The 22,281-nt window shown below is 41.6% G+C and overlaps 1 protein-coding gene across 1 annotated transcript in view; it reads right to left on the bottom strand.

Moving 5' to 3' along the window:
* Nucleotides 1-18,415, bottom strand: part of LOC139418725 (forkhead box protein O1-A-like) — a 97,604-nt gene extending 79,189 nt beyond the window's left edge. Inside the window, exon 1 of the mRNA XM_071168379.1 lies at nt 17,463-18,415. Within this exon, the coding sequence (XP_071024480.1) occupies nt 17,463-18,053 (591 nt within the window). The 5' untranslated portion in view covers nt 18,054-18,415. The remainder of the gene's footprint in view (nt 1-17,462) is intronic.
* Nucleotides 18,416-22,281: the final 3,866 nt, after the last annotated feature.

The raw sequence follows: 22,281 nt of genomic DNA, 5'->3' as shown, positions 1-22,281 counted from the left end.
AAAAACCCGTATCATCTCCTCCTTAAAGTCCTGATACTGGTTAGTACACTCAGCCCTCGCCTCCCAGATTGCCGTGCCCCACTCACGAGCCCGTCCAGTAAGGAGAGATATGACGTAGGCGATACGATCTGTGCTCCTGGAGTAAGTGTTGGGCTGGAGAGAAAACACAATATCACACTGGGTGAGGAACGAGCGGCATTCAGTGGGCTCCCCAGAGTAACACGGCGGGTTATTGATTCTGGGCTCCGGAGATTCGAAAGCCCTGGAAGTGGCCGGTGGATCGAGGCGGAGATGGTGAATCTGTTCTGTGAGGTCGGAGACTTGGGCGGCCAGGGTCTCAACGGCATGTCGAGCAGCAGACAATTCCTGCTCGTGTCTGCCTAGCATCGCTCCCTGGATCTCGACGGCTGAGTGGAGAGGATCCGAAGTCGCTGGGTCCATTCTTGGTCAGATTCTTCTGTTATGCACGTGAGTGAGGACCCAAAAGCGGTTTAACAAAAACAGAGTCCTTTAATGTCAAAACACAGATGTATATAATGGCAAAATAGACAACCCGCAGAGAGGGCGATAAATGAATCATAAAGTCCTTCTGATATTTACAGAAGAGTCCCCCTTCTAGCAGCAGAGGAGAATAGCTGGGTTAGAGTCCCCTTCTTAGCAGCAGATGAGAATAGCTGGGTTAGCGGCGACAGACTGCTGGTCTCTCTGGGTAGGCGCGGGTCGTAGAGGACAGAGGTACCTGATCACACGTAGCATCAGATGAACAGGCAGATTCCGACAGGACGGGACAAGGGTGAAGCAAACGAGACGATAGTTTGGTTCTGGCATGAGAAACTCAAACGAGAATCTGACAAAGACAGCAGCAGGAACAGAGAGAGAAATAGAGACCTAATCAGAGGGAAAAAAGGAACAGGTGGGAAAAGGGTGAACAAGGTAGTTTAGAGAAGATGAGGAACAGCTGGGAGAAGGAGAGGAAGAGAAGGTAACCTAATACGACCAGCAGAGGGAGACGAAGTGAAGAGAAAGAACAGGAACAAGACATAATATGACAATACATGACAGTTGTGGTCAACTGTGTTGACATCTATATATAGCATTGAGCTGTGATAAACTGGGTTAATCAAGATGTAGCCTACATTGATTCACAAGACAGGTGAATGAGGGAGGCGAGGGAGATGAAGTGAAATAACGTTTTTGGTGACAATCAGCTTTGAAATCAGCATATTTTGTTATATGCTAGGTTAGTGAATTGATGTTGCTTCAGCTGTAAGCGAGACATTGTTTTGCGAACAGTAATGAACAGTTAAAAATGTCTACATGCCGTGTTCCATTATTCAAGTGCGTTAATTTCAGTGCAGCCTGAGTGGGTAGCTAACAATGCAGCCCAGAAAGATCTAGCAATGAATGAGGAAGGGCAGCAGGCATTTTGCTCTTCGCGCTACAAAGGGGCTGCGCTGATAGACAGACTTGATTATCTCAATCACGAGACACATTTGACAGAAGTACCGAACGTAACAAAAATCTAGTACTGAAACGTAATATAGTTTGTATCGAAAAAGCACAGAAGTTTTGGTATACCGTGCAACACTACTTTCTATATGGACAGCAGTGATGTAGTGGAGGGTAAAGGCATGTAAACACCTTTGAGTGAGTGAGTGAGTGTGTGTGTGAGTTAGTCTGCCTGCTTGCATTCCTGCCTGTATCTATGTGTGTGAGGCTGATGTCTAAAGAGGCTGTACAGCAGTAATACAGTGCTGGGTCTATAGTCTATGAGGCAGGCTATGTGAGGCTGTGGAATGTGTGGCACGCGGGGCCGTTGCATTGTACTCTAGTTCCAGCCAGCAAGCGACAGGATAATCACCTCCCTATCAACTCCATATATTCGGGGCCTTGGGGGGCCTCTAGGCCACCACTAACAATACAACACACATCGCAGCACTGCAAGTAATTATGAGGAACAGGGATTCATCGGGCTGGCTGGGGGCCCACAGCTCAGTCCATTAATCTGTCTGGGGTTTCAGTGGGCTGTGAGAGGGCAGACAGACTGGAGCAACATGGGGTGGTTTCTATAGCAGACATTATGATGGTGGTCTTGACTGAGTAGTAGAACGGATGAACTAGTTGGATGCAACTATTGTTTTTGTTGTTTCTCTATAACTGCAGTACCAGTCAAAAGCTTGAACACACCTACCCATTCCAGGGTTTTTATTTTTTTATTTTTTTAAAACTATTTTCTACATTGCAGAATAATAGTGAAGACATCAAAACTATGAAATAACACATATGGAATCATGTAGTAACCAAAAAAGTGTTTAACAAATCAAAATGTATTTTATATTTGAGTATCTTCAAAGTAGCCACCCTCTGCCTTGATGACAGCTTTGCATTCTCTCAACCAGCTTCACCTGAACCAACTATTTCAAATTTGGACTCCACAGACCACAGATTTCCACCGGTCTAATGTCCATTGCTCGTGTTTCTTGGCCCAAACAAGTATCTTCTTCTTATTGGCCTTTAGTAGTGGTTTCTAGTAGTGGTTTTCTTCAATTCAACCATGAAGGCCTGATTCACAGTCTCCACTGAACAGTTGATGTTGAGATGTGTCTGTTACTTGAACTCTCTGAGGTGCAATTTGAGGTGCAGTTAAGTGCCGATTTCTGAGGCTGGTAACTCTAATGAACTTACCCTTTGCAGCAGCGGTAACTCTGGGTCTTCCATTCCTGTGGCGGTCCTCATGAGAGCCAGTTTCATCATAGCGCATGATGGTTTTTGCAACTGCACTTGAAGAAACTTTCAAAGTTCTTGACATTTTCCGTATTGACTGACCTTCATGCCTTAATAAAGTAATGATGGACTGTGGTTTTTCTTTGCTTATTTGATCTGTTCTTGCCATAATATGGACCAAATAGGGCTATCTTCTGTAAACCACCCCTACCTTGTCACAACAACTGATTGGCTCAAACGCATTAAGAAGGAAATAAATTCCACAAATTAACTTTTAACAAGGCACACCTGTTAATTCAAATGTATTCCAGGTGACTACCTCATGAAGGGGTGGTTGAGAATGCCAAGAGTGTGCAAAGCTGTCATCAAGGCAAAGGGTGGCTACTTTGAAGAATCTCAAATATGAAATATAGTTTGATATGTTTAACACTTTTTTTACTACATGATTCCATATGTGTTATTTCATAGTGTTGATGTCTTCACTATTATTCTACAATGTAGAAAATAGGGTATGAATACTTATGTAAATTTATATTTCAGTTATTTCTAAAAACCTGTTTTTGCTTTGTCATCATGTGGTATTGTGTGTATATTGATAAGGGAACATAGCCTAACAAAATGGGGAAAAAGTTAAGGGGTCTGAATAGTTTCCAGAGGCACTGACTCTATTCACATGCACACACACACGCTCACATACAGTACAATTTGAATTGATGCTGTATATCATACATCCTGATAGCTTACCTTACCCCTATACTGCAATCACTCCTGTATCCCTGCACATTGTAAATATGGTATTGGAACTGACCCTATATTAGGGTTGGGTGGTATCCAGATTTTCATATCATCCTTCTCTCACCCCATGATTTATGTTAATACTGGTTTAGTACACAAGTGGGTGCCAAAAAGAAAGAAAAAAAAAGCCCATTGGGCATTTATTACCAAAATGATAACAAAATGTGCACAAGTAATAGCGAATTTGTATGTAGGCTAAATATGCTAACGAGCACAAATGAAAATAAACAAATTGCAAAGACAGGCAATCCAGCTCATAAAGTTATATATATATATAGGTAGGAGCTACCAAATGTCATTTTTGAATCAGTTTGGACATTTACAAGCAAATGTGAATGAGATACGTGCAAATGAACAAAGTTTTGACGCATGCAGTACTGTCTCTCCAGCAGCATGTCTACATCCTGTGTCTGTGTGGAGTCTGTAGTCGCTAGGGCAAAAGGCCTGCCTGCTCTGCTCAGAGAAGAGGGGGGAAGAGCAGAGGGGGTGAGAACGGAGAGGAGAAAAAACGCAAGGAAATCAAGATAACAGTGGCAGCTGTACAAATAACTCATCCAAAGGGCTTTGCCTTCTCAAACACAACAGTAAGCTAACACAACATGATGCCCTGTCACCTTATTAATTCAGCCACTTACTTAGATAACATGACCCCTAGAATAACTTGCTAACACAAAATGCATGTTTTTCACGCAGGAAAAAAAGATGAACGCTTTGTGTTTTGTAAACAGAGACCTAAAATGCTTCTTATTGTAATTTCTGCTCAGCATCAGACACATGTTGTGCTTCAGTTGCACTTCTAAACTCGGATGAGAATTCCCGAATGGCCATTCTATCAGCAGACAGCGCTCCGACTGATATGTAGCTTCTTTTCTCAGATACTTTCTTGGTTTACCGATTTTTCTCAGGTAAATTGCAAGATTAACTTTAAGCAAAACATTAGGAAATGTAGCTGGCTACATTATTTCTATGGCAGGCCTAACCATTATACATATGATAGCCATGCATCGTGTTTGCACAAAATACCTTGCTTTTTTTATTTATCTCATTCACTTCTGTGGCTACCCCTGTCAATACACAGCTGGGACCACCTTACAAACAAACACATGACTGGCCACACTGTTCTGGGGAACTAAGTAAGCTTCATAATGTAAAATAATGTGACAGGTGAAATAAGAACACGAATCTGCTTTATCTCCTAATGCACTGGTTCTCAATCCTGGTCCTGGGGACCCAAAGGGGTGCACATTTTTGTTTGCCCTAGCACTACACAGCTGATCAAAATGGCTTTGATGATTTGAATCAGGTGTGCAGTGCTAGGGCAAAAACAAAAACAAAAACGTGCACCCCTTTGGGTCCACAGGACCAGGATTGAGAACCACTGTCCTAACGCATTGCACCAGTTGACTGCAGGTGTTTACTTAAAAAATAGCCACAAATATAAACATGTATTGGAAAACTTCAAAGAAATAGTTAACAGTATTGAAGGTATTGAAAAACCATCCCGTGGCTATTTCCAAATACCCCGGTATACCGTATATACGGTATACCACCCAAGCCAACCCTGTATATAGCTTCTTACTTTCTCATGTTCTTATTTTATTGTTTTTATTCTACCTTACATTATTTTTAGTACTAGATTGGTATGGTTTACTACCTTGTTGGGTTTAGAGCTTGCAATTATGGCATTTCCCTGTACGTGTGCACGTGACATTAAAACTTGAAGTTAGCTGGCTAACTCATTGATCCTGCTTTGTAGTATACCCCTGTGGTGTTGTAATGATGACATTTTAGTAATTTAGCAGACAATCTTATCCAGAGCGACTTACAGTAGTGAGTGCATACATTTTCGTACATGTATTAAAAACGAATTTCAGACATGGTCTTCAGGGATCTCTAAGGAACCCAACCCCCACCCCCAAAAATACAAAATAAACATTAACAGGAAGTTAGTCTCACACACACACACAGTTACAGAGCTGCTACACGTGTGGCTGGCGATGGCTCAGATCACAGCTCATTGAGAAAAACACTGAGTTCCAGGAAGATGCCGTTCATGGCGTGGTGCACTCACTCTTTCTCTCTCTCCCCCTCCCCTCCCTTCCTCCCTTTGGCGCCTAGCCCCAGCCTCCAGGGCCTCCAGGCTAACCCAGGGGAGAGAGAGATTCCCCAGCGGGCAGGCTGGCGGGTAGGCAAGCGGCGAGACAGGGCTGGCTGCTCTGGCAGGGCAAACGGCTGGAACGCCCAGCTGGCACACACAGACACACAAACACTGATGGGTAATAAATAAGCATAGCGTGGGGAACACAGGAAGCTCCACCCACCTCTAGTAACTTCCGCCCTCCCCCAACCACACACACACACACAAAGTGGAGAGCAGCATCCACCCCTAACACCTTCCACCTCCGATAGGGTGGAGTTCAGAATCCACCCTCTACCCATTAGAGTGGTGGGGAGTGGTGTTATCACAAAGAGTAAAATAACACCCTCCTCCCTGGTGATACTATCACCATTATCATCATTATTATTACTATCAGCATCGCTGGAGGTGGCATTTGGGAATCATTTACCCCACCCTATATTGTTTCCGTATTACGGTAGTATGAATACTGTACATACCAGATATATAGATCTGATCTATGACATTTTTATAGATATGATCAACTGTTGACAAGGTGACAGACAATATAGGGAGAGCACAGGGAGGGACAGTTGTGGAGAATAGAGAAAACACCTCACTTTACACACACACACACACACACACAATTACCCTGAGCCAGGAACTATCCTGTCTTGTGCTCCCTCCCTCCGGGAGAAGGGGCGAAAGCTGTGGTGGGAGAGGAGGCGAAAAAGCTACATTGTTGGGGGCTGCAGCAAGGCAAATTGGTGCTGTGACATCGTCGTGGCAATGGCAAGATGTTTTCTAGCAACTTCTAGAACAAATCTAGGAAACAATAGCGATTCTCACTGAAAAATAGCGGCTCGTGCCTTTACACACTGGGCGACAGCCAGCGGTGACCAGCACGAAATAAGCATTCGTTATTGACATGCCAAAAGTGAATTTCTATAACACCATAAGCATGCATAAAAATGTATTTACATGCTACAGAAATTATTAACCCCCCAAAAAACGATTAGAAAACAATGATTTTTATTGCTAAACATGACTTGGTAAACTGAAAAGTTTTTGCCAGCTAGCTAGAGTTGGCAAGTTTGCTGGTCCTTCTGTTGGATGTACGTGCTGATGATGTATCAGCACGTACATCCTTGCTACGTTTTCTGTTATTGGTCAACAACGGCAGCACCACTTCAGAAATAGAATAGCACCGCCGACAGCGCCGCCTGGATAGAATTTTGCCCCCTCACTAAGGCTTCATTGAAAATGAATGGGCCACACCACACGCCGCGCACTGTCTGTTAGCGACTTAACTCCTCTCTCCCTCCTTGCCTCCCTCTCTCCCTCCTCCCACTCTCCTTAACTCTCCCTCCCCTCTGCTTCCCTTCTGCCTCCCTACCTACTCCCTCCCTCTCTATCTCACCATCTCCCTCCCTCCTCTTGCTACCCCTACCTCCCTACCCTTCCCTCTTCCCCCCCTCCCACCCTGCCTGGCCCTTATGTTTTTCAGGACGGAGGAGATACGAACACACGGCAGGCCGGTGCTATTTTCCAGCCAGTCAGCAGGATGTGCATCATAGTTCATTGTGGGGGACGAACCAAGGCACCGACCGAGCTGCTGCTGTTTTTACAGGAAGGGGTAAAAATAACCAATCGCCAAAGGTTCCACCATCCGGGACTTAGGGCTGGGGCCGGGGGTTGGGCCAGCATAACATGACATGAAAAACTCCTGTTATGTTTGTTTGCTTGTTTGTTTTTAGATTAAAGGAAAACAGCCATTTGCACACAACAAGCAAGGATGCTCTTTGAGGTTGTGTTCCCGGATCTTTTGTCAAAGTGCTGTATTTATTTTGTTATTAACAGGTTATAATCACCTGAAATCAAATTTTCAACCACTAAATGTATGCCATGCCTATGCGGTATTTGTCATAACAGTATTCTTGTGTTTTATTGTTGGTTGACAACATAGTAGTAGTACCAAAGACATGACCTCAGTTCATGCCAGCAGACTGACTTACCCACACAAACGCCCAAGCTGCAGCTCTCCCTGTGTCTCCAATGAGTGGGCCTTTACTGCAGGACAGGGCTCAAACAGGAGACTTTGTGGTCATGAATGGTTAAGGCACTTGATTCCAATCCTTAGAGTTCATGGTGACTACATGCAATGTCGCACAACCGACCCTTCACACTCCCAACTCCGTCACCCCATGGCCAACAACACGCATGCACGCACAAACACTCCCTCACCCCGCCACCCACGAATGTTCCACAGCTAAACTGAGTCACATGATGCAATGGCTTGTACTGACTTTTGGTCACATAGCAGCTTACACACTACAGACAGACAGATGGACGCATTCATAAACATACAGGCATGATGTGCTTATATACAGTGCCTTCAGAAAGTATTCCGACCCGTTTACTTATTGTGTTACAGCCGGAATTCAAAATAGATTAAATGTAAAAACAAATATTTAAAAAATATTAACCATCTACACACAATATCCCATATCCCATTTAGAAATTATAGCACATTTTTTGAATCCGAAATACAGTATTCACAACCGAGTCAATATGTTAGAATATTTTCTGGTAAGTCACTACCAGCTTTGCACACCTGGATAGTGCAACTTTTTAGTTTTTATTCTTCAAGCTCTGTCAAATTGGTTGTTGATCATTGCTAGACAACCATTTTCATGTCTTGCCACAGATTTTCAAGTAGATTTAAGTCAAAACTGTAACTCGGCCTTGATAAGCAACTTCAGTGTAGATTTGGCCTTGTGTTTTAGGTTATTGTCCTGCTGAAAGGTGAATTTATCTCACAGTGTCTGGTGGAAATCAGACAACCATGTTTTCCTCTGTGCTTAGCTTCATTCCGTTTTTTGTGTGTTTTTTTTTACCCATAACATGATGCAGTCACCACTATGCTTGAAAATATTGATAGTGGTACTCAGTAATGTGTGTATTGGATTTGCCCCAAACATAACACTTTGTATTCGTGGAAAAAAATGAATTGCTTCACCACATTATTTGCAGAATCACTGTAGTGCCTTGTTGCAAACAGGATGCATGTTCTGGAATATTTTTTATTCTGTACAGGCTTCCTTCTTTTCACTCTATCAATTAGGTTAGTATTGTGGAGTAACTACAATGTTGTTTATCCATCCTTAGTTTTCCCCTATCAAAGCCATTGAACTCAGTAACTGTTTTAAATTCACCCTTGCCCTCATGATGAAATCCCTGTGATTTCCTTCCTCTCCTCAACTGAGTTAAGAAGGACAGCCGTATCTTTGGGTGTATTGATACACCATACAATCACTACAAAGTGTAATGAATAACTTCAACATGCTGAAAGGGATATTCAGTGTTCTTTTTTTCTTCATTTTTTTGTCCTTCATCCCTTCTACCAATAGAAGCCCTTCTTTGCGAGTCATTTGGAAAACCTCCCTGGTCTTTGTGGTTGAAATTCACTGCTCGACTGAGAGACCTGACAGATAATTGTATGTGTGGGATACAGAGATGAGGTAGTCATTAAAAAATCACGTTAAACACTATTATTGCACACAGGGTCAGTCCATGCTACTCATGTGACTTGTTAAGCACATTTTTACTCCTGAATATATTTAGACTTGCCATAACAAAAGGGGTTGAATACTTACTAATTTCAGCTTTTAATTTTAATTCATTTGTAAACATTCCACTTTCACATTAGTCAAGGGGTGTGAATACTTTCTGAAGGCACAGTATATTACATTTGTTTTAGGCCTATTTGATGACTTTATTATTTAATTCCAAGTCAACATCTATATAGAGCTGCTGCATGTGCTGTCTGACACAAATCACTATTTTAGTAGCTCTTCAAAGTAAATAAGGCATACTTTTATAACTGCTGAAAACCAATTATCAATCTTAGATCAAGTATAGATACCTCACGAAGCAACTGCTCTCTATACCTCTCAATCACACTGTCTTCTGTCTCTTCTCTCCGTCTCAGACCGGACAAGGAGTCTCGCAATGGATTATGGCCAATTTAGTTAATTAACACGTTTTCTGTGCTAAACTATGTAGAATATTGGCCTGTTGGAAAATACAACTCCCTACTACAAATCGCACAGTTCAGGCTTGATCTGATTTATCTTTAGAGAAACTGCACATTGCCCTCACAGAAAACCCCCTGAACAAAATGGAATTCAAATAATTGAACCGATGTCAGTTAAATCGCTCTGCACTAGCCATTTGGGACAAGCTGTTGAGTCCGCACAGGAAACTAGAGGACATGGACGACGCAGGGATATGAGCACACAACTCTGGAATTCAAGGATGTTTGATGCCCCCTCCCCCCTACATTGATTGAGGTGTTTGTGTTGCCTCCTGTTATTGTTAAGACTGAGGACTCAGAAAAAGAAGAACATTTAATTGAGTAAAAATAAGCTCTGTCGCTACTAAGCAGCGCCAAGCGCCCCTAACCCACGACTCACCCCCATGTTCAAAAAGAAGAAAGGCTATAGATGAATAACTTCAGACAGGTTTAGAATGAAAAGGAGGAAAGGGCTGTCTTGTAGCTAGGGCAGTAATTCATAAAGCGGCCATGCAGTGACCAAGTTGTTTTGTTTCACACAATGGAAACTGATTTGTTCACCCCCGTCAGTCACGCATAGCTCTGCAGGCATTTCCTGACTCACTATTGGTGTTTCATCTCACAGAAGTGACATTAAACTCCTAAACACTTAGGCTGCTAGGCATATACTGCAAAAAGTAGATTGAACACAGCACAAGTAAAGCGCAAAATGGTGTGGGAGATGGGTTAGCCTTAATTTCTGAGTCCATGTTTCATGTCTGTCTGTCTAGCTGTGTGTGTCTGTCTGGGGCAACCTGTCATTTCTGTCTGTCTAAATGTGTCTGCATCTCCTCTTCTGTTTGTAATTCCATCTGTATCTGGTCTAAGTAGACGGCTCTCCCTATCCTATCATCACCACTGAGCTGACTAACTACCTACGCACGGCAGCAGACTTTGGCCCAGGGCATTCCAATTCCAGTAAATGTTTTTTGTTTGCGTAATGTCTCTTATAAGACGAGTCACCCCATCTGAACTCACACATCCATACTCACACTTAGCCTACCCACGGCGGTGCCTCGGTCGGTGCTGCAAAAGATAGCATCGGAAAAAGTGTTTTGACTGATAAAGAATATTACCGGCCGTACGAGAATATGTATATATTTTTGACAAAATACAGTATGTGGGCCTTTTTATTTAACAAGCACAAACAAGCTGTTAAGGATTATAGATCAGCACTCCTAGTCCTACTCTGAAATGCTTGATACACGCCAGCCTGCTCTAAGCTCACAGTGCTGTAGTAAACGAGAGAACGTTCTGTGCCAGCATTACGATAGCTCTTATTGAACTGGCCTAGTGCCAGACCACCTCCACAGAGGCTTATGTTACTTAAGGTATTTCTACAACCGTCTAGTCTAGTGTCTGCTGCTCACCAAATCAGCCGGTGGAGGAATAGAGCTGAGTAAAGCTTTCTCTGATTGACTGGATGTCTGTCTGTAAGGCACCACAACAAACTCAAAGCCTGGTAGAATTGACAACAGTGCGTTTAGGTGCCAACAACCTGTATGCCAAATCTTTCCATGACCAACTCTGAACACACTCACTGTTTGTTGTGCTCCTCTTGTCCTAGAATATCATAAGGCGCACCGACTGATAGTGTTTTTGTTTTGTTTTAGATACGCCTGCAGCGGGGCTCGCTCTCTCTAGTATTCCAACAGATGTCCTATAACTTGTTTGTTTCGAGAGAAGAAGTCAGTAAAATTAGTGACAGAAGGGAGGACAAAGCACGTGGTGCATCACTGGAGAGGGAGGGAGAATCTCTCCCCTCACTCCTCTGGACTTCAAAGGTTACTGGGGTACCTAGGTTCATCCAGCCATATCAAGGCTGACTGATAAACATTTGCACAGCCACCAGAAGCAGTGTCCTTTGCTACATACACAGTGCTGTTGAAGAATATGGACAAGGACACAGAGTACACCACTACTTATATAAACAAGGGTGTGTATGTGTGTGTTAAGAGTTTCAAAGGAACAAAATGTTCAAGATTGACACACAAACAAACCATAGCATCATGGACACTGCCTATAGGCCTAGTTAAGCTGGGTCAAAAAGGAATCTGTAAGAAAACATTGCATTTAACCTGGTTTAGAAGGACAGTCAATACAATGCGCTGAAATGATCATTATAGGCAGTGTAAATTATTTTGGGACATTTCTTTAGCAAGTCTATATGACGAAGACAAACCATTCTTCAGTCCTTTAATACTAGTATAGTGTAGCTACAGGTCCTCTGATTAAACAGATATATTGCTCCCTCACTGTTCTCCTTACAGGCCTGTCTGCCCACTCCTCCTAGCTTTCGTTCTTTGCCAACACGTCTTGAACAGAAACTAAACACGACCAGCATTAATTCAATTGGGTTGTGGTAAAACTCGGAATACACATACAGCCAGGAGTGCAGTGCCACCCGAAATGGGCACGGTGCCTATAAAGTCACCGAGCGGGTTTGCCAGTCGCATTCCTTTCACTCCAGTGACAGACTCTCTCTCTCTCTCTCTCTCCCCCGCCAACCTCACACTTAGAGCCGTCACTCACCCTAGTCAGGGGCTGTATGTAGCCTATCAAGCGTCTCAGAGTGCTGGTTTAGGATGAGTTTACCTTTAAGATCACAATGGATAAGTTGATATGGACAGGGGGTTTGCCAGTCGCATTCCTTACACTACAGTGACCGACACACAGACAGACACATACACACAATTCAGGTGGAACGGAAGTTGTTACACATTCAGTTATTTGTCAATATATACATCTAAAACCAATGAACCAGCACAACATGGGGCTCCCGAGAGGTGCGGTGGTCTAAAGCACTGCATCTCAGTCATAGAGGCGTCACTACAGACCCTGGTTCAATCCCGGGCTGTATCACAACCGGCCGTGATCAAAAGTCCCATAGGACGGCACACAATTGGCCCAGCGTCGTCCGGGTTAGGGGAGGGTTTGGCCGGGGTAGGCCGTCATTGTAAAATAAGAATTTGTTCTTAACTGACTTGCCTAGTTAAATAAAGGTTCAATCAAATAAATTATGACATGACTTTGATACAGAGATTTAAATCACACTTCCCCTAGGTGGTTTTTTGTACTTGATCTCTGGAACCTGCTGCTCTCCTCTCTCCTTTTTCCCTTTCTCTCCTCCTGTCTTTCTTTCCCAGGGGCCTGCTGAGAGACACTTAACTGTTTCACAGTCAATGATTTACACTCGGGAGTGGAGACAGACCGCCAAAGCTTTGCTGGGCTGAGCCCATCATAACTGTACGCTGGACTGAAAAGAAGACAATAATACGATAGTCTTCCTATACTAGAGGGGAACTTCAAAGTGAACCACAACAGCAGTAGCACGAAATAAGTGAGCAGCAGGTTAGCTTTCCTGAATCAATAACAATTCTACTCTCTCTCTCTTCCTTCTCTTTCTCTCTGTCTGTCTGTCTTGCTTTTTGTTCCTTCTCTCTCGCTTTCTCTCTTTGTCTCGCTGCTTCATTGGGAAGGGCTAGTGAGCAAGCATTTCGCAGTAAAGTGTATTCTAGCGCATTTGACAAATCAAATTTGATCTCTGATACATATGCCCACAGCTACAGCTTAAAAGTGGATCCACAGAAACATCCCATGACCTCATGGAATGTTGACACGACGCTGTCTCAAGGGGAACGTGGGCAGACGTTTTGTGGCAGCACGCATAGGCAGACCATGACTGTTACGTCTTGGAACACACCTCTGGAGTACCTCTCTCACAGGTAAATACAGGTAACTCTCCACATCTATTTTTATCCTGAAGAATGGAGGGGCCCCTGACGTCCATTAGAGTAACATAACAACCGCAAGACTGCTATGCTAAAACTTCAGCTATGTAGTGGGTTGAATGAGCGACACTAGTGATGCACCGATATTACATTTTTGGCCGATACCCAAGATTTACCTTGCCAAAAAAAACAATACCGATAACCGATATTTAACATTTTAGCGGCCTTTTAAGCATTCTAGTACAGTTAAATAGTTAACACACACAGACGCGGCAGTCTAAGGAACTGCATCTCAGTGCAAGAGGCGTCACTACAGTCCCTGGTTCTAATCCAGACCGTATCACATCCGGCCGTGATTGGGAGTCCCATAGGGCGGCGCACAATTGGTCCAGTGTCATACGGGTTTGGTCGGGGTAGGCCGTCATTGTAAATAGGAATTTGTTCTTGACTGACTTGCCTAGTTAAATAAAGGTTACACACACACACACACACACACACACACACACACTGACCAAAAAGTTATTTTGTTGGCATTTACGTATGTCCCCAATACCAGTAAAACATAATCAAAACCTATTTCTTTCACTAACTTGCTGTGCTGTTGCGTTGTTAATTTGTTCAGTAATTTCATTCTCAACCAGGATGTCTATGGAACGCCATTTGGGTCTTTGCGTGTCAAATAAGCGTGTTGACCAATTAGGACCTGAATATGACTGCATGTCACAATTTAACGCGTTCATACATTTTTTACGTAGTTATTACACATTGATTACACTATCACTCATATTTCATATGTCACAACGATTCATCGATACGTATGCTATGATGCTGGTAAAGTTGTCTCGCACACCTACAGTTCTGGTCATAAAAAAAGCTAGCTAGCTTATGGATGCAAACAATGTTCCCCAAAAACATAGAAAAACGACAATGTTTCAGTAGCTATAGTTAGCTAGCTAACTATATAGCTAGGTGTCATCTAAAATAACCCTAATTTATAAGACAGTTCTTATTTGATTAATGGTGGTCAGACCCATCTATGTGAAGCTAGCCACAATAAGGATTAGCCACAATAGTGGACTTTGTGGTTAGCCTTCAAAATAAAGTATGGCATAATTCTACTATTTGTATTTATTTGCATCACTGTCAATAACATACTTTTGCAAATTCCACTATTGTGCCTAATCTTTATTGTGGCTAGCCAGATGAAGCTAGCTGGCTGATTATAACGTCAGCTTTGGGCAACAGGGTTAAGTAGCTGGCTAGTTATTTATTTTCATGAACTGAAGTTCAATTTCAATAGGCGAACAACAAGTGGCAACCTAACTAATACTTAATCACAAGGATTCCTAAATCATTGCTAAGAATAATAAAAATGACTGCAGTTTCTACTGGTCAATGTTTTCAGGTTGGTTGTATTGGTGCTAGCTAGGTTCCAAGCTAAAGCTAGCTACCCCAGAAGTTGTGGTCAAACAAATTGCTTTATTATCAACGTGGCCGGTGTTTGCAGACTTTTTTGTACAGCTTTGACAGTGCTACTGTATCTTTTTTTGACACGCAAAGACCCAAATGGTGTTCCATAGTATGCATGTCGTGAAGCTAATAGCAGTGACGCTATCACTATGCAACTTCGGTCGGGCAACATCTGAAAAATAGCGCACTTGGCAGTGTGTACCGGTGCTCGACCAGTCGGCGAAAGCGAACATCACCCAAGACAGAACAGTTAAATGTCAAGGGCAATGAATTCCATTATCTTGGCTTTAATGGCTTTCGCCTTTGAGTTGTCTCGCTGAAATGTTCTTACTCTTTCAAATGACTGCTCAATCCACACAGCAGACATTGTGGGCTAGGTTAGGAATGCTGTGTTGCACGTGTAGGGCAGAATTTTACGTGCCGTCATTACGTTTGACATTGGTTTTGCACATCAGTGTTAAACTAGACATCATCCGATACCGATGTTGGCATTTTTAGCTAATATTGACCGATTCCAATATGTTCACTGATATATCGTGCATCCCTAAGCGACACGGTTATAAAGGCACAGTTACAATTACACAGTTATCTGTGCCTGTGAGAAGGCCCCTATTCATATCCTTAGATACAACATTAAACAAACCATTTATAAATGCCTTATTTTAAATTGTATTACCATAGCTAAGTCTTTTTAGATGATTTGTGAAGCATCTGTGTAGTACTTATGAATAGTTTATGAATGCTCTATAAAGCATTTATGATAAGCAAGATGGTCCACCTTTAATTGAGAGATGTGCTCTTCACTGGAAGAGATCATCACTCTGTGTAGACAGAATTAACACTCCAGCTTTGAGAAACAAGTCAACTTCTCTGAATTTGTCAGAGGGATAAATGCTCTCCGTCACTGCAACGGATTTCCATCATATGGATTCTGGAGATGACGTTTTTGAGGTCAGTGTAGATCTGCATTTAAAATCTACCAGGTAGGCAAGTTGAGAACAAGTTCGCATGATTGTTGCTAACACTCCGATGTTCAGACAAAGGGAATGAAATAGTCTATAATGCGCACCACAGCAGCGCTCAACTCAGACAGAGGTGTGTAGTCTACTGTAGCTACTGGCAAAGTAATTCAAAGCCTATATCACTCAGGTGCAACTTTCCAGTGCTAATATTTTTTTGCCATGTAAGGTTGTTATTAAAACAAAAACAGACAACCCCATAGTAGAGTAGTTTACCTCTTTACCTAGTCGGCTTGTTGTGTGTTCAGTGTGAGAGAAGCATTCCTCAAGGTGCTTTCAAGTTGCGAGAGCCATAGGTAGGGAAACATGTGTTATGACAAGCAGTCAATGCGCAATTCTTAATGCAATCACCGGGAAAACACTTAAAATCAGTTTTGGCTAATGTATTTTGAAAACAGTTTTAGCTTTTTGGTAAAAAAAAAAAAAAAAAGAGGGTGATCCAAGTTCTCCATTGCTACCACTATATTTAAACCAGAGTTTCAAGCATAGTGTACTTTTTGGTGAACGTCGATAACCAGATTGCATAATTTGGCTCCCTGATTTGCGTCAATCAAATCAGGGACCCCCTTTTCCCCTCAGAAGAGCCTCACTTCATTAGGGCATGGACTTCACATGGTGTCGATAGCATTCTACAGGGATGTTGACTCCAATGCGTCGCACAGTTGTGTCAAGTTGGGTGGATGTCCTTTGGGTGGTGGACCATTCTTGATACACACGGGAAACTGTTGAGAGTGAAAAACCCAGCAGTGTTGCAGTTCTTGACACAAACTGGTGCCCCTGGCACCTACTACCAAACCCGTTCAAAGGCACTTAAAAATACTTAACCTGTCTTCTCCCTTTCATCTACACTGATTTAAGTGGTTTCAACAAGTGACATCAATAAGGGATCATAGCTTTCACCTGGGCAGTGTATGTCCTGGAAAAAGGTTTTCTTTATATTTTGTGTACTCAGTGTACTTTGCAATAGAAACCCAAAATATATATTTGAGTGAATAATAATTAATAATGATGCATTTACATTTATAATACAAAATAATGTAATAAGGATGTAATAACAAATCAGGATGTTCTGTCCAATAGAGTAAATGCATCAGTTGGGCTACAGATGATAATGCTTATTGCTAATAGCAAATCTGATAACATAGGGAGGACCACGGACCCACTAAGAAAGTGGACTGGAATTGGTCAAGTAGGCCAACAAAAGTATCATCTTTGTTACATGAGGGAAAGTAAACTTTGCCCCAGACAATCGATCTAAGATACACATGTTTAAGTCACTGCCCCGTGATCTCCAAATACCCCCATCTATCCGTGATTCTGCACTGCGGGACATTGTGGCACGTAGTGAATTAATGACCTGGGACACAATTTAATTGACTTGACACAGGGTAGCCTATAATTCAGGGACAATTCATAACGTGATGGCTGTAAAATAGGCCTACATAATGTCATATTAGATATTAAGCGCGAATGGATGATTATTGCTTGCTTACCTTCCAACCTGCAGAGCTATTACTGTCTCCTTTATCCTTAAAATATGGCACGCTCTTCACCATCCAGTCATAGATCTGAGACAAGGTGAGTCGCTTCTCGGGTGAGCTCTCTATCGCCTTGGTGATGAGGTCCGCGTAGGACATATTCCCCCACGCGTTCCGACGCGACGAGCTGCTTTTCCTCTGCGCAGCGGCGGCAGCAGCGGCCACCGAATTTGACCCGACGGGGGACGAGAGCGGGGGCACCTGTTGCTGGTGTGGCAGCAGAGTACCCGGGTGTTTCTGTAACTGCTGTGGATGATGTTGCTGCTGTTGCTGGTGTATGCATTTCTCCTGGCATTGAAAATCATTGCACAAAACGATCCGTTTCTCATCCTCCTGGTAGTCCTCTGACTCCTCTAACAAACGGAGGTTACTAATGTATTCGACAGGCTCCTGCTTGACTGCAGGCGCCGGTGAAGATGTGTTCGAGCTGGCGGGTTCGATGAACTCCGGTCGAGGCAGAGGCCAGGTGCATGACCGGGGGCGGGAGAGCGGCTCAAAATCCGGGTCAATATCAACCAACTGTTGCGGCGGTGGTAATTCTGCCATCTCGAAAAGCAAACGGGCAAATAGCGCAACTGTCACATAAAGACACTCAATGAATCGACCAGTCCAGGCACCAAATGTAAAAGTGTAGAAACCGTCGTCACTTCTTCGCGAACTCCCAGATAGAAGGCACTGGTTGATAACGGCCGGTGGTTTTACGATGAAGTAATACAAACAAAATGTTTAGCTCCTTTATCTAAAACTGCGCGGTTACAGTTAAAGTGTATCCGTGTTCTGTTCGTAGCATGTATATCACGCTTGTCGATGTCTACTGTCAGTGTCAATCACGGTTACACTAAATTACCTTTTGTAAATCCTACGAAGTAAACTGGTAACAGACATTGGGTAACACCCACTAGGTCCTTGAGTGACAGTGAGTGGCCACCAATGATAACCCTTAGGCCTGTGTCTATAAAGTAAACAGGACATGGCTTTTACATTGCCTAATGCATGCTTCTGATCTTATTCTATCGAGAACAATATTTCCCATCCTGAAAACAGGGGCCAGGGCAGTGAGTTTAAACGTTTAAACATGGAAAATATTGAAGGAAGTGCAAGCGGTTAGAACAATGTGTTTTTGAGTTATATCTATTTTTTTGCCCATGTCTTAGGGGAAAGTTGTCTGGGGTGTCAATGTTATTGGACTGCTTTATAAAATGTTGGACAAGTCTTGGATTTATAAAAGTATATACAAAGTCTAAGGGAACGTGTAGTATTTTCTGACAGAAAAAAAACTACATTTAGTAAGATTTAGATATATCCATACTGGTTATCCTTAAGCAAACACATTTTTGAAGGGAAATAAGTGGGCAGAATTCATATTTTTTGGTTGTTATTCAATAAAAACAGAAACTTTATAAAGGGTCCCCCTGAAGAATAGTGTGTTAAACCATTTCATACATTTTTACTTTGGCATTTTGGTACTTGGCTCTTAAAACCTAAAAAATAGGAATCTTATTTTAATTAAATAAATAAAATATCGAAACAAAATGGTATTGCACATCTCACTATTAATATCCTCTTTTTAGTTTCGCACTCCCTACCCAAATCACCCTAAAGTATCTCAAAATGGATTGTGTAATTCAATAAAGTTACTTATAGATGATTTGGATATGATTCTGGAAAAAGCTAATATAGGTACCATTGTCTTGCTTTGGATTGCCCTGGGGGTATTTTGCCCCACTGAAGGCCGGACATTTTTCCCCAAACATACACTTTAAAATGTTACTATTTCATTAAAAACTTATTCAAATGTCTCTCTCTAACCAAGTGGATTATTTCTCTTTAGGCTCCCCTAATGTTATGTAAAAAAGTTTATAGATCTAACTTCATTAGATTATATATAAAACTTTTTTCTAAATGACAAAATATTAGAAGAATGTACCTCAAATGGTTTGTTGGAGTAACTTATAAAGTTGAGACCGATGACATTTTTAGTTGAGCAAAACTATTGGTATCCAGGGAAAGTTTGAAGAAAGTGACAGAAATAACTTTGTCACTTTGTGAGAATTACAGGATGGCATTTAATCACTCTTCTTTTAGGGTGCTGCTATAGGCCAGCAAGTACAAAATGTCAGTATCTGGAGAATGTGTGTGTGATGTTAGATAAGGTCTCTAATGCGAACAGAGACATTTTCTTGGTGACCTAAACAATGACTGGTTATCATCTAGTTGTCCTCTCAAGAGGAAGCTTCTTACTGTGACTAATGCCTGTAACATGACCCAGGTTATCACTCAACCAACTAGTGTATACCAATAGTGTTGGACTGGTGACATCCACTTGTATTGACCATATATTCACCAATACTGCAGAACTTTGCACCATAGCAATATCAGTTCCCATTGGCTGTAGTGACCATAACATTGTGGCAATGACAAGGAACCCCAAAGGCAGGGCCTAAAGTTATTTATAAGAGATCGTACAAAATGTTCTCTCATGACTCTTTTGTTGAAGATGTAAAAAAAATGTATGTTGGTCTGATTTGTATGAGGAGAATACAGTTGGGAGTAATTGTAAAATTATTCTTGCCCATTGTTGACAAACATGCACCTCACTAACTGTGCCAACTGTTAGAGCCCCCTGTATCGATGATGAATAAAGAAATGATGCAACAAAAAAGTGTCAAACAAGTCAGGCTGCTCAGCTGATTGGTTGACATACTTTCAATAGAGAAATGTTGTGACTGAACCTAACAAAAAAAATATTTTATTACAAAAACAAGATAAATTACATAAAACAACAATGGGAAAGAGTTAAGTATATATTATGGGCAAAAAAACAATTCATCTCCATTTATTGAAGTTTATGGGTCATTTATAACAAAACCTTTTGATATAGCCAATCATTTCAATGACCATTTCACTGGTAAAGTGGCCAAACTGACAAGTGAAATGACACATTGAACCATCATATTTGTGTATTGAAGATCTAATAATGAAAGAGGAAGGATCGCCATTTTGAATTTGGTCAAGTTTGTGCGAAATGGGTGGAAAAAGGTATCCATCAATAATGGTAAGCCACCAGGTATAGACAATCTATATGGGAAACTATTGAGAATGGTAGCAGACTGTATTGCCACCCCTATTTGCAATGTCTTTAACCCAAACCTAAAGGAGCGTGTCCACAGGCGTTGAAGGAAGGTAAATAAATTCCACTACCTAAAAATAGTAAAGCACTCATTGCTGGCTCTAACAGCCACCCAATCAGTTTGTTGCCTGTTCTTAGTAAACTGAAGGAGATAGTGTTTGAACAAATACAATGCTGTTTTTTAAGGAACAAATCAACTACAGACTTTCAGCATGCATATAGGGAAGGGCACTTAACTTGTACTAAACAGACGCAGATAACTGATGATTGACTCAAATAAATGGATAATAAGATAGTTGGATCTGTATTGTTAAATTTCAGTGCAACCTTTTATTGATAATTTGTTATTTGAAAAAAACTCACTTGTTATGGCTTTACTGTGACTGTTAGCCATCACATGGTTGGATAATTACTTATCAAATATAATAGACTATTCTTCAATAGAAGCTTATAACAGATGTGTACAGTGCGGTATCCCTCAGGGAAGTTGTCTTGGGACATTACTCTTTATTTTTACAAATAATTCGCTACTTGTCTTACAAGAAGCTCAAATGACGATGTATGCTGATTGCACACTCTATACATCAGCACCTAAAGCCAGTGAGCTCACCAAGACTTAAAAATGAGTAAGACCGTGTCAGAATGGGTAATAAAAAATAAACTGGTCTTAAATACATTTAAAACCAAAAGCACTGTATTTGGTTCAAAGCATTTTCTTTGACCTAAACCTCAACTGGAGTTGTGCATATAAGGTGTGACCATTGAACAAGTTGAGGAAGCTAAACACTAATGGTCAATTATCATAGTCAAATCATATTGAAAAAGTTGTGAAGATCGGGAGAGGTATGTCTGTTATAAAAATCTGTTGTGCATTTAACACAAAGATCAACTGTACTTGTTGTTGAGGCTTTGCTCTCGTCCCATTTTGATTACTGTTTGATTACTGTAATATGATCAGGTGCAGCAAAGAAATACCTAGCAAAGCTGCAGCTGGCTCAAAACAAAGCAGCACACCTTGCCCTTATCTGCACACAAAGAACTAACATCAACAGCATGATAGTCTTTCATGGTTTAGAAGAGAAGTAGTACATTTTTCTCATCTTTTTAAATGTCTAACCACTTTTATAATCTATTGCATACACTTCAGACACACAGTACCAGTCAAAAGTTTGGACACCTACTCATTCAAGGGTTTCTTTATTTTTACTATTTTGTACATTGTAGAATAATAGTGAAGTCTTCAAAACTATGAAATAACATATATGGAATCATGTAGTAACCAAAAGTGTAAAACAAATCAATATATCTTATATTTGAGATTCTTCAAGGTAGCCACCCTTTGCACACTCTTGGCATTCTCTCAACCAGCTTCATGAGGTAGTCACCTGGAATACATTTAAATTAACGGGTGTGCCTTGTTAAAGTACATTTGTGGAATGTCTTTCCTTCTTAAAGCATTTGAGCCAATCAGTTGCGTTGTAACAAGATAGTGGTGGTATACAGAAGTCCATATTTTGGCAAGAACAGCTCAAATAAGTTAAGAGAGAGAAAGAGAGAGAGAGAAACAGCAGTCCATCATTACTTTAAGTCATGAAGGTCAGTCAATCCAGAAAATTAAGAACTTTGAAAGTTTCTTCAAGTGCT

The sequence above is a fragment of the Oncorhynchus clarkii genome, chromosome 10 (genome assembly GCF_045791955.1).
Source record: "Oncorhynchus clarkii lewisi isolate Uvic-CL-2024 chromosome 10, UVic_Ocla_1.0, whole genome shotgun sequence".
NCBI lineage: Eukaryota > Metazoa > Chordata > Actinopteri > Salmoniformes > Salmonidae > Oncorhynchus > Oncorhynchus clarkii.
The sequence above is the reverse complement of the archived record's forward strand: the minus strand, read 5'-3'. Positions and strand labels throughout refer to the sequence as shown.